General features: G+C 47.3%; 1 protein-coding gene across 2 annotated transcripts in view; it reads left to right on the top strand.

The window, feature by feature from the left end:
- The window catches only part of LOC140398375 (vesicle-fusing ATPase), a 405179-nt gene that overhangs the window by 152042 nt on the left and 240324 nt on the right, over nt 1–12813 (top strand). For both annotated transcript variants that reach the window (XM_072486990.1, XM_072486991.1), the window contains one exon: nt 4649–4723. In XM_072486990.1, the coding sequence (XP_072343091.1) occupies nt 4649–4723 (75 nt within the window). The remainder of the gene's footprint in view (nt 1–4648; nt 4724–12813) is intronic.

The raw sequence follows: 12813 nt of genomic DNA, 5'->3' as shown, positions 1-12813 counted from the left end.
CATTCCTCTTACTTTCTACCAAGATCTGGCTAACAACTAAATTAAATTTTTATAAAAAATAATAATAATATAATAAAATATGGTACTTGCCTCAGACCAATGGGAGGTAGTTGAGGAGGGTGTCATAATATGCACACATGCACATCATGAGGTCAAAGCAGGCAGTGACAGACCCCCAGGTGAGCCAATCAACATACAGAACAAAACACTACCTATCACCAGACAGAACACTACTATAAAACACAAGGCATCAGCACTCTGCCTCTTTCCACTGGTGACAACTGTAGTGACAGTCAGGGTGTACAACAAATCATTCAGCACCTTCTACACGTGGATCAGAGCTAGCCTGGTCTAGATAGTTAATGTTAGTTTACTTCGAGTAGTAGAGAGTCAACCCACAGGCAGCTGTGTGCTTCGTTACTGAAGTTCGATAAATCTTATTGAACCAACGCCTACGTTTGGTGTATGCTTGATCATTTAACTGCATCGTGGTGCAGTCTGTGTTACCCCAGGGTGAATAACATGACACAGGGTTTGTCTACTGAGTCAGTGTGGGTGCAAGTGAGAAACAAAAAAGAAGCAGTCACTTTATTGGCAGTTTTTGAAAGACCCCCCCCCCCCCCCCCCCCCCAAATAGCAGCAGAGAGATAGAGGAACAGATTGGGCGGCAGATCTTGGAAAAGTGCAGAAGTAACAGAGTTGTTGTCATGGGTGACTTCAACTTCCCTAATATTGACTAGAACCTCCTTAGTGCAAATGGTTTGGATGGAGCAGATTTTGTCAGGTGTGTACAGGAAGGATTCCTAACTCAATATGTAGCTAGGCCGACTAGTGGGGAGGCCATATTGGACTTGGTGCTCGGCAACGAACCAGGCCAGGTGTCAGATGTCTGTGGGAGACCATTTCGGTGACAGTGACCACAAATTCTTGACCTTTACCAGAGTCATGGAGAGGGATAAGAACACACAGTATGTGAAGGTATTTAATTGGGGGAGGGTAAATTATACTGCTCGTCGACAGAAGCTGAGGAGTATAAAGTGGGAACAATTGTTCTTGGGGAAATGCACAACAGGAATGTGGAAATTGTTCAAGGAACACTTGCTGCGAGTGCTGAATAGTTTTGTCCCACGGCAACGAGGAATGAGTCGTAAGGTGAAGGAGTCTTGGATGACAAGAGAAGTGGCGCTTCTAGTCAAGAGGAAGAAGGAAGCTTACGTAAGGTTGAGGAAGCAAGTATCTGACTGGCTCTAGAGTGTTACAAGGTAGCCAGGAAAAAACTCAAAAATGGACTGAAGAGAGCTAGAACGGGGCATGAAAAAGCCTGGTGGGAAGGATTAGGGAAAACCCCAAGGCGTTCTACATTTATGTAAGAAATAAGAGGATGATCAGAGTGAGAGTAGGGCCGATCAGGGATAGTGGAGGGAACTTGTGCCTCGAGTCTGGGGTGATGGGGAGGCTTAAATTAATACTTTGCTTCAGTATTCACCAGAGAGAGGGACCTTGTTTCTCATGAGAACAGTGTGAACCAGGTTAATAGACTCAAACAGGTTAATATTAAGGAGGATGTGCTGGAAATTTTGAAAAGCATCAGGATAGATATGGGATATACCCAAGGTTACCCAATGGATAGTGAAGAAGGTTATCTAGGATTGCAACGGGATCTTGATCAATTAGGCCAGTGGGCCGATGAATGGCAGATGGAGTTTAATTTAGATAAATGTGAGGTGATGCATTTTGGCAGATCGAATCAGGCCAGGACCTACTCAGTTAATGGTATGGCGTTGGGGAGAGTTATAGAACAAAGAGATCTAGGAGTACAGGTTCATAGCTCCTTGAAGGTGGAGTCGCAGGTGGACAGGGTGGTGAAGAAGGCATTCGGCATGCTTGGTTTCATTGGTCAGAACATTGAATATAGGAGTTGGGACGTCTTGTTGAAGTTGTACAAGACATTGGTACGGCCACCCTTGGAATACTGTGTGCAGTTCTGGTCACCCTATTATAGAAAGGATATTATTAAACTAGAAAGAGCGCAGAAAAGATTTACTAGGATGTTACCGGGACTTGATGGTTTGAGTTATAAGGAGAGGCTGGATAGACTGGGACTTTTTTCCCTGGAGCGTTGGAGGCTTAGGGGTGATCTTATAGAGGTCTATAAAATAATGAGGGGCATAGATAAGGTAGATAGCCAACATCTTTTCCCAAAGGTAGGGGAGTCTAAAACTAGAGGGCATAGGTTTAAGGTGAGAGGGGAGAGATTCAGAAGGGCCCAGAGGGGCAATTTCTTCACTCCGAGGGTAGTGAGTGTCTGGAATGTGCTGCCAGAGGTAGTAGTAGAGGAGGGTACAATTGTGTCTTTTAAAAAGCATTTAGATAGTTACATGGGTAAGATGGGTATAGAGGGTTATGGGCCAAGTGCGGGCAACTGGGACTAGCTTAATGGTAAAAACTGGGCGGCATGGACTGGTTGGGCCGAAGGGCCTGTTTCCATGCTGTAAACTTCTATGATTCTATGATTCTACTACGGAAAGCGAGGGAAGAGATTGCTGCGCCGTTGGTGATGATCTTTGCGTCTCCACTGGAGGAGTACCGGATGATTGGAGGGAGGCAAATGTTGTTCCCCTGTTCAAGAAAGGGAATAGGGAAATCCCAGGGAATTAAAGATCCATCAGTCTTACATCTGTGGTGAGCAAAATATTGGAAAGGATTCTGAGAGATAGGAGTTATGATTATTTATAAAAACATAGTTTGATTAAAGATAGTCAGCATGGCTTCGTGAGGGGCATGTCGTGCCTCACAAGCCTCATTGAATTCTTTTAGATTGTGACGAGACACATAGCTGAAGGTCGGGCAGTGGATGTGGTGTATATGGATTTCAGTAAGGCATTTGATAAGGTTCCCCATGGTAGGCTCATTCAGAAAGTTAGGGGGCATGGAATACAGGGAAATTTGGCTGTCTGGATACAGAATTGGCTGGCCGAAAGAAGACAGCGAGTGGTATTGGATGGAAAGTATTCCACCTGGAGGTCGGTGACCAGTGGTGTCTCGCAAGGATCTGTTCTGGGACCTCTGCTCTTTGTCGTTTTTTATAAATGACTTGGATGAGGGAGTGGAAGGATGGGTTAGTAAGTTTGCCGATGACACGAAGGTTGGGGGAGTTGTATATAGTGTTGAGGATTGTTGCAGGTTACAGCAGGACATTGACAGTATGCAGAGCTGGGCTGAGAGTGGCAGATGGAGTTCAACCTTGATAAATGTGAAGTGATTCATTTTGGAAGGTCGAATTTGAATGCTGGAAACAGGGTTAAAGGCAGGATTCTTGGAAGTGTGGAGGAACAGAGGGATCTTGGGGTCCACGTACATAGATCCCTCAAAGTTGCCACCCAGGTTGATAGGGTTGTTAAGAAGGCGTATGGTGTGTTGGCCGCGAGGTTTTGCTGCAGCTTTATAAAACTCTAGTTAGACCACACTTGGAATATTGTGTCCAGTTCTGGTCGCTCATTATAGGGAGGATGTGGATGCTTTGGAGAGGGTACAGAGGAGATTTACCAGGATGCTGCCTGGACTGGAGGGCATGCCTTATGAAGAAAGGTTGAGGGAGCTAGGACTTTTCTCACTGGAGTGAAGAAGGCAGAGAGGTGACTTGATAGAGGTGTACAAGGTGATGAGAGGCATGGATAGAGTGGATAGCCAGAGACTTTTCCCCAGGGTAGAAATGGCTGTCACGAGGGGACATAATTTTAAGGTGATTGGAGGAAGGTATAGGGGAGATGTCAGTGGTAGGTTCTTTACACAGAGTGGTGGTTGTGTGGAATGCACTGCCAGCAGAGGTGGTGGAGTCAGAGTCATTAGGGACATTTAAGCGACTCTTAGACAGGAACATGGACAGCAGTAAATTGAAGGGGTGTAGGTTAGGTTGATCTTAGATTAGGATAAATGGTCGGCACAACATCTTGGGCTGAAGGGCCTGTACTGTGCTGTACTGTTCTATGTTCTAAAACAAACCTCACAGCTCAGCTCCAGCCAGAAAAATGACACCGCTGAAGCCATGTGATAAGACCTTTCTTAAAGGGACACTCCCATGACACTAGCCCCCCTCCACCCCTGTAACCCCATAACCCCGCCTAACCTTTGGACCGTAAAGGACAATTTAGCATGGCCAATGTCTAACCTGCACATCTTTGGGCTGTGGAAGAAAGCTGGAGCATCTGAAGGAAACCCATACCGACACTGGGGGAATATACAAACTCCACACAGTCACCCAAGGTTGGAATTGAACACGGGTCCCTGGCACAGGGCTAACTACTGTGCCACCATTCGGTTTCTAGATCAAAATCCTGGAATTCCCTCCTTAACAGCACTGTGGGTGTACCTGCACCAAATGGATTGTAGCAATTCGAGAATATGGCTCAGCAACTTTTCAAGGGAAATTATCAGTGGTCAATGCCAGATATGCTCCAAGAACAAATAAGGAACCAAATTGATTTTGATGCCAATTTACGGCCAAATTCTAATAAATACAGCTAATGTGCCCTCTGCCGTAAAATTAGTTCTCACTGAGTGACTACTACTATAAAAATTGTTTGATAGGTTTTGCATTCACCTTTTGTCTGAAAGTCATTTTAACCTTAAGCCTTATAATACTTTCTAGGCATGACAAACCGACCAGACTTGATTGATGACGCTCTCCTGCGGCCTGGCCGATTAGAAGTCAAAATGGAAATTGGTAAGCTATGTCCCACCAGCAGAAGGTTTTTAATCTCATCATCGTCGAAATGCCTCCATCAATTGTTTAGGGGGCCAATAGCGGTTTTAAAACAGCTCTCAAAATGATGTTCAGCTACTTATTCAAAGTCCTCCAGCTTTTGCAAACGTTGTTGGAGCAATCTATTCTGTGAAGGACATCTTGTGTCGTTGCAGAACCATCGTCCCTGCTGTGAGCACATTGGGCCAGTTTCGCCTTATTCTACTGCCATTGTGGAGCCCCGTGAGATGACAGTGCACTACATACAGTACACCTTGCACTTGCTAACAGCAAGTAGAACCTGTCAAAAATACCCTTCATTTATTTTCCAACTTGGTTTTAAAAATAAATTGCACCTCCCCATTCTTAGTTGCTAACTGTGCCCAACTCATGAAATGGAGCAAAGGAATTTGCTACTCACGACGATTTTAAAAGCCAAATCTCCTTTTTTCTGGGGACATTGGAGTGGAATTAGTAGAAGGCAAAGAGGTGAACCTTTGAAGACTTGTTTGTAGCTTTACATGCTGCACCTGAAAAATAATCTTTGCAACTGAGTTGCATGTAGTTTTTCCTGCTCAAACTTTGAATCTTTGTGCCCAATGGAGCAATGAATGAGTGACCTTTTGCATATTACTGCTTCAGATTGAGGCAATAGTGTCATTTAATAACTTAACAAAATGTTGTGTTCATGTGCGCCAGTTAACAAAAGGATACTGTTTCTTTTTAATGAGTTATTTTTAGCTGCTCTTTGATTTTACTCATCTTCGGTGCCAAACACTTCCTGGCATAGGAAGTTCACTTTTAGCAAGTTTAATATTCTCGCAATGTTTTTGTTGGCTAAAGATGTGCGACTAAGCTGCAAAGGTTACCTTTCGGATGTTGAATGTATACCTACAAACAAGTTTTGCAATGTTCACTTCATTCTCCTCTGCCCCTCCATGAATCCTCTTCCCCCGTCATAAATATCTCAGCGAACAAGATGGATGAAATAGTAAAACCTGAGATGTATGTTGCATAATAGCTTTTGAAGTCTATGGCTGCATTATTCTGGAGATACTTTGCGGAAGCTAATTACAGCAGACCCTAGCTGAGCATGTGAAAAGCTTGAAATAAGTTCAACTCCATGATTAAGTTGCAATTTTAGTAGTTTCCAAAGTATGCTTTAGTCCAATTGGACATGAATATTCTTTTTTTTTTAATTTTAAATTTGTTTTTAATTCTCCTCCTTCTTCACATTTTCTCCCACATTTATATCCATCAACAAGAAACAATAATCAGCAAGATATGTCAGTCCCCATAATAACAACGATCCCATCTACCCGCCAACCCCCAAACCTCAACCCGCATGTTTACATAAACAAATGGCAAAAAGGAATCGGGGATTACCCGTAGTCACCCTTAATCTTACACAGCTCTCCGCCCCCCCCACCCCCCCAACCGCAGGTCTTCAGCTCCTCCTGCCCACTGCCTCCTGTAAAACTCCTCCCAACCTCGGTTCCTTCCCCCCAACTTTCCACCCCGGCTAGACCACTCGGACCCTGTTCTGTCAGGCTCCGATGGCCGCAGCCCCTCCCCCCACCTCACTCCCGTTCACTGGCCGGCTTAAACCGGCCAGCGTGGAGGCCCCCGCCCGGGTCCCTTTCCCACTTGCCCGGCCCTAGGAAAGCCCAAAGATCCCCTTTTAGCACACAAACCCCGCATATCCACCTACACCCCAAAGAACTCTCATTTCGAGTGAAAGTCCCGTCCCTTCCCTTGTCCAAATATATACCACATTGGCTCCTTTAATCTCTACACCCGCGTGTAGTGATACAAAAAAGAAGAAAATACAGTCATGAGGTTACATCGGCACATGGCCATTCCTCAATTTGTCAGTTCTGCCACAGTCCTTCTGCTTTCGCAAACTCCTCCGCTGCTTCCGCCGTTCCAAAATAAAAGTCCCTGAGCTTGTAAGTCACCCTCAGCTTCACTGGATATACAATGCCGCACCGCACCGTGCTAATGTACAGTGCCCTCTTCACCCGGTTGAAGGCAGCCCGCCTCCTTGCCAGCTCCACCGTAAAGTCCTGGTATACACGTATACCAGCTCCAGCCCACTGCACCACCTGCTTCTGCTGAGCCCAGCTCAGGACCTTCTCCTTCACCCTGTACCTACGGAAGCACAGAGTCACTGCCCTTGGCGGCTCACTCGCCTTTGGCATAGGCATCCACGACCGATGAGCCCGATCCAGTTCATATCGGGAGGGATCCTCCCCCTCCCCCAATAATTTTGTCAGCATCGTGGCTTCGGTCCTTCAACTCCTTCGGGCAGCCCCACAATCCTCAAATTCTGTCGCCTGGATCTGTTTTCCAGGTCTTCCATTTTTCCTCGCAGATTCTTGTTAGTATCCATCACCTTCCGCATCTCTTTCCCCATCGAGGCAAATTGATCACCGTGCTGCAATAACGTCTCCTCCACTTCCTTCAGCGCCTCCCCTTGCTATCGCACCTCCGCCACTGCGCTTGCCACCTCCGTCCTCACCGGGGAAACCGCCTCCTCCACCAGCACACTCAAAACCTCCCTCATCTCCTTCCTCACCGTCTCCATGCATTTCGCAATCTGCGCCAACTGCTTTTCAAATTCCGCAGCCATCACCGTAGTAATTTCTTCAGCCGTAAGCAGTGCTCCAGCCTCCATTTTTCCTGGTGACCCCGCGGTGACCTTTCCACTCCCCGACAGACCTCCAGCTGTTTTTTTTCCGGCCGTTTTCTTGCTCACCCTTGACATTTTTCTTTGTTCCTTTTTTCCTCCTGTGTCTCCACTGTGCCTCCTCCGTGCCTTCTCCCTTCTTCTGCCGCCTCCGCGGACCCTGGGACCGGGCTTAAAGCCCCGAAAATGCCGTTGCCGACCGGGAGCCCTCCATTGTGCGGCCGCCTCCCGCCCGCCGTCGGACATGAATATTCTTTTGGCACACCTAAACCTCTATTTTACAACGTCTCAACTTGACTGGTAACACTATTACTTGGGTTAGTAGGCTCTGGTTTGAGCACATAATGCAGGCTGACACTGTCATAACAGAGTAGTGCAACATTGATGAAGACATTGCTGCTTGCTAAGTTCTTAAATTGAGGTTTGCTTGGTCAAAAATTCATTTTCCTTTCCTTCATTTTTAAAATATAAATTTAGAGTACTCAATTATTTTCCCCGAATTAAGGGGCAATTTCCTCATCAACAGACCGCAATCTGTCAGGATAGGCAACAGCACCTCCTCCACAATAGTCCTCCACACCGGAGCCCCAAAAGGATGTGTGCTCAGTCCTCTACTGCACTCCCTATACACACATTACTGTGTGGCAAGATTTAACTGCAACTCAATCTATAAGCTTGCAGATGATACGACTGTGGTGGGCCATATCTCAAACAACGACGAATCAGACTACAGGAGGGAGATAAATCACTTGGTTGCATGGTGCACCGAAAGCAACCTCTCTCTAAATGTTGGAAAGAACCAAGGAACTGATCATCGACTTCAGGAAGCGTAGCACGACACACACTCCCATCTGCATCAATGGCTCCGAAGTGGAGATGGTCGATAGCTTTAAGTTCCTGGGGGTTACCATCACCAACTGTCTGTCCTGGTCCACTCACGTTGATGCAACAGTCAAGAAAGCCCCACAATGTCTCTACTTCCTACAGAAGATAAAGAAATTTGGCATGTCTGCATCGACTCTCTCAAACTTCAACAGATGTGCGATAGAGAGCATCCTATCTGGATGCATCACAGCCTGGTATGGCAACTGCTCGGTCCAAGATCACAAGAAACTGCAGAGTGAGATGAACTCTGCCCAACGCATCACAAAAGCTTGCCACCCCCATATAGATTCTGTATACACCTCCCCCTGCCTCAGGAAGGCAGACAGCATTATCAGAGATCCCTCCCACCCAGGCATTGCCTCCTTCCAGACCCTTCCATCAGGCAGAAAGTACAGAAGTATCAAGACCCACATATCCAGACATAGGAACAGCTTCTTCCCCACAGCTACAAGACTCCTCAACGACTCCCCCCTTGGACTGACCTGTTCCCTGTAAGAACACTATTCACGATGCCCTATTCTGCTCTTGCTCATGTATTTGCTTTGTTTGGCCCCTTGTTCCGCACTGTAACCAATCACTGTTTGTCAATGTACCATTTGTTCTCTGTTGATTATTCTTTTGTCTACTATGTACGTACTGTGTACATTCCCTCAGCCGCAGAAAAATACTTTTCACTGTACTTCGGTACATGTGACAATAAATCAAATCAAATAAATCAAATCAAATTTAGCGTGGCCAATCCACCTAGCCTGCACATCTTTTGAGTTGTGGGGGTGAGACCCACACAGACATGGGGAGAATGTGCAAACTCCACACGGACAGTGACCCGGGGCCGGGATTGAACCTGGGTCCTCAGCGCCATGAGGCAGCAGTGTGTAGCCATGTAAAATGGCTGCGTTCCGATTAATCTGGCCAAAACCCAGTTTAAAACGGCTAACCCGAAAGACTGCTGGGAAAAGCAGCCAAAAAGACACAAGCAGGCAGCTGCAGACAGGTTTGCAGCTTCAGCTCGGGGAACGTAGCCCAGATCGATACTCAGGGCTATCAACAGCCCATCAACCCAGGTATCCGCAGTTGCATTCAGGACTGTTTGCACCTAATCTACTCAGACATCCACAGTTAAATCGGCTATCCCCGGGAACAATTGCAACATATTAGCAATTGAATACCGGGCCAGACCTGTCGGCGCCTGCAGTGGCCGAAACAAAGACAGGAGAGCGACCACCCCCCGATCGAGGAATCGCCTCACCATTGGACACATCGACCCCAGAGATTGGGGACAGAATCCAATCACTTGGGACTCAGGGTCAAGGGCCGCCCCGGGAGGCGGGAAGCTCCTGGGCCCTATAAAAGTGAAGGTCCAAGTTCAGATCTCTCTCTCTCTCATCTTCGCCTGCTCGAGACCTTCGCAAGACCAGCCACCGGCAGCAGTAAGTTTGAATCCAACGATCGCTATCCGGTAGAGACACCTAGCCACCGACCTGTAGCAGCCTTTTGAATCCCACGGGCCAGATTTGATTGGACAAGCCATTCGTTTCCCTGATCTGGTGGGCTCTTCCTAAGTTAAGTATCGGCCAGTAGTGATAGGCTTATTATATAGAAAGTAGTATTAGGGTATTAATATTGCTTGCTGTATATAATAAATGACCGTTGTTTTAATCCTTACTAAGCGGTGTGCTGTGTTATTAATCATAACCTGAACTTGAACCACGTGGCGGTATCATAAAGATACCTGGCGACTCATGAGCAAAGGTGACGGAAACAGAGCAAATAGACTAAGGTTAAAAAGAGCAACAAGTGGCTTGGTCAAAAATTCATATGCAATCATTTCACACAGTGCTAATGTCCCCCTTTTGACTAATACCTGTAACTGGGTCAAAACCCTGGAACTCCCTCCCTATCAGCACTATTGGTGATCTTACTTCACCACAGACTGCAGCGATTCAAGGTGGCTGCTCACCACCACCACCTCGAGGGCAATTAAGGATGGGCAATAACTGAAAGTGATGACCATATCCCATGAAATAACTAAATATTGCTTCTTTTGAAAGGCGATCAGTCATCTTGTGACTTTGGGCATGCCTGCATTTACTGTGTGGTGACGTCAATGAATCCTGTGTCTATGCTAGCCGATCTTTGTGGTAATACTTTGTGGTAGGTCAAGGAAATGCTGTTCAGACAAGAATATTATTTTTTTCTTAAGTGAATTACTGATCACAGGGTGCAATGAAAGGATCATAAGCCACAATGAAGGGACTGAGGTGGGATGGGAGCAGTGATGACCAGCATCTCTTGCTTACAAATATGTTGTTAGCACCTACTTAACTAGTTACAAAGGAACACTGGCTGTTCCACAAAATGAAAAGGATTGAGGCAAGGGCAATTTCAGAGGGAGAAGCGAATGTGAAATCTGTAATAACTCTGGAACAGGTACAATATTTCTTTCCCATTGACAGCATTGCGAGAGATCCGGCTTCATAACTGGACAATTTACACATCCAAGGTCCTTACATCATTAAATCAGTACTGTTAAATTTTGCCAGCCCCCATGATTTTGATGGCTTTCCCATGATTCATAACCTATGCAATCGCTGGATATCTTCTACAATGAATGAATCATCCATTTGTATTAGGGAGTGATGAATTTTTGGAAATGTACAAGATATTAGTGCCCCCTCCCCCAAATAAAAAAAATTCTGATTTCTACCCAGTGTCGAATTTTAAACTTCAAAATGCACCACTTTGTCCCAAGTTAAACGAAATAAAAAAAACATACTCTGTGGATATCAGCACATGTGGAATCAAAAAATATGAAGATGTATTGGTGAAATCACTACATGCAAAATTAAAAATGACTTGAAGATTTCCCTTTACACTAGCAGCGTAAAATATAAGTACTATGTAAAATTTCAAGCAGGTATTGGCAGAAAGTAAACTGATCCCACCTTCCCTCCCAGCCCCAAAATAAACCTCATATTTGACCATGTATCAATTTTACCCCCCAGTTTTGGGATAATCCCCAATAAGTTTGTGTTGGGCGTATACACGTTAACTAGTACTACCGGTGCCCCATCCAGGGCCCCGCTGACCATGATGTGTCTCCCCCCCCCCCCCCCCCCCCCCCCCCGGATCCGTAACCATCTTTGTCGCCCGAAACATCGTCCATTTGCTGATTTGTATTGCCACCCTCCCTGGCCCTCGTCCCATAACAGGAATGGTAGCTCTGTCCCACCCAGCTCTTTCTTACCCCAGTCGGTCCTGCTCTCTCGGGTGTGTCTCTTGGAGGAAGATTATGTCTGCCTTCATGTTTCTTAGGTGGGTGAAGACTCTGGATCTTTTCACTGGGCTGTTGAATCCCTTACGTTCCAGGTGACTATCCTGGTGGGGGGCTTCTGTACCCTCGCTCCTGTGGGATTAACCATATTTACCTGATGGACGCGCCCCTGCCCTCCGGGGATCCCCCTTGTTAGGGGGCTGTCCAGGATGGCCGCTGTCACTGCTCTCTCCATGCAGTCGGGCCCCTGTGCTCCAGGGTTTCCCTTCGTCCAGGGGGCCCCCGGCATGGCCACCTGCTTTGCGACCACCACGCGGGTAGCCCCCTGCACTCTGGAGTCTCGCTTCGCCCAGAGACCGCACTGGGTGGATGCTTGCAGCGATTCCTTGTTCCGAGCCCTTGGTTGTGGCACTTTGTAGCCCTATTTCTGTTCCTTTTCTAGCCTTGTTTGTCCCTCTGTCCCTGTGTTCTGCCCCCCACCCCCCCTCTGTTCCCTCCCTTCCTGTGGCCCCCACCCCCGGTCTCTCCCTTTCCTCCCCCTCTCCCGTATATCCCTCCTTTGTCCCTCTTTCCCCTGCTCCTAGCCCCGTTTGCCCTCCTGCCTCTGTTGAGTGGTCCCCCCCCTCTGCCTGGGGCTGTCCCCCCTGTTGGGGGCGCGCTGCGGCCCTGCCTTTTTGCATGTCCCCGGTGCTAGCTTTCTTGCTTGTGCGGTGACAACCTTCTAGGAGTTACTGTCTCGCTTCTCCCCTGCCCAGCCTCTGTGTTTTTCTGCCCGCTCTGCCCCCATCCTGCGCTCCCTTCGTTTGCTCTCCCTTCTCCGCTACTCTTGTACCCTCGTGCTGGGGCCTTGTTTCCTACCTATGGCGGTTCCTCGGGTAGCGGTTTGCTTTTTGTTCAGGGTGCGCTTGCCATGGTGGGGGTGGGGGGGCCTGGTGTTGTCTCTCCCCACCCCCTCCTCCCCCCGCCTGTGTGTTGTTGCCCCTTGCCAGGGGCCCCATATTTCTACCCTCGCTGTTGGTTTTCCAGCCCGTGTTCCTCGATAAACTTGTTTGCGTCGGCGGGGGATGTGAAGAAATACTCTTTCTTGGTATGTGGCCCAGAGTTTCGCAACGCACACTGTTCTTATGAAGGCTGCTTTCGCTTTATTGAATTTGGCCTGTCCCCTGGCGAGGTCAGCCCCAATGTCCTCGTAAACCCTAATGAAGTGTCCTTCCCATTTGCAAG

Source organism: Scyliorhinus torazame, chromosome 21 (genome assembly GCF_047496885.1).
Source record: "Scyliorhinus torazame isolate Kashiwa2021f chromosome 21, sScyTor2.1, whole genome shotgun sequence".
Taxonomy (NCBI): Eukaryota; Metazoa; Chordata; class Chondrichthyes; order Carcharhiniformes; family Scyliorhinidae; genus Scyliorhinus; species Scyliorhinus torazame.
Note: the sequence above shows the minus strand (reverse complement) of the source record. Positions and strands in the feature narration are given on the sequence as shown.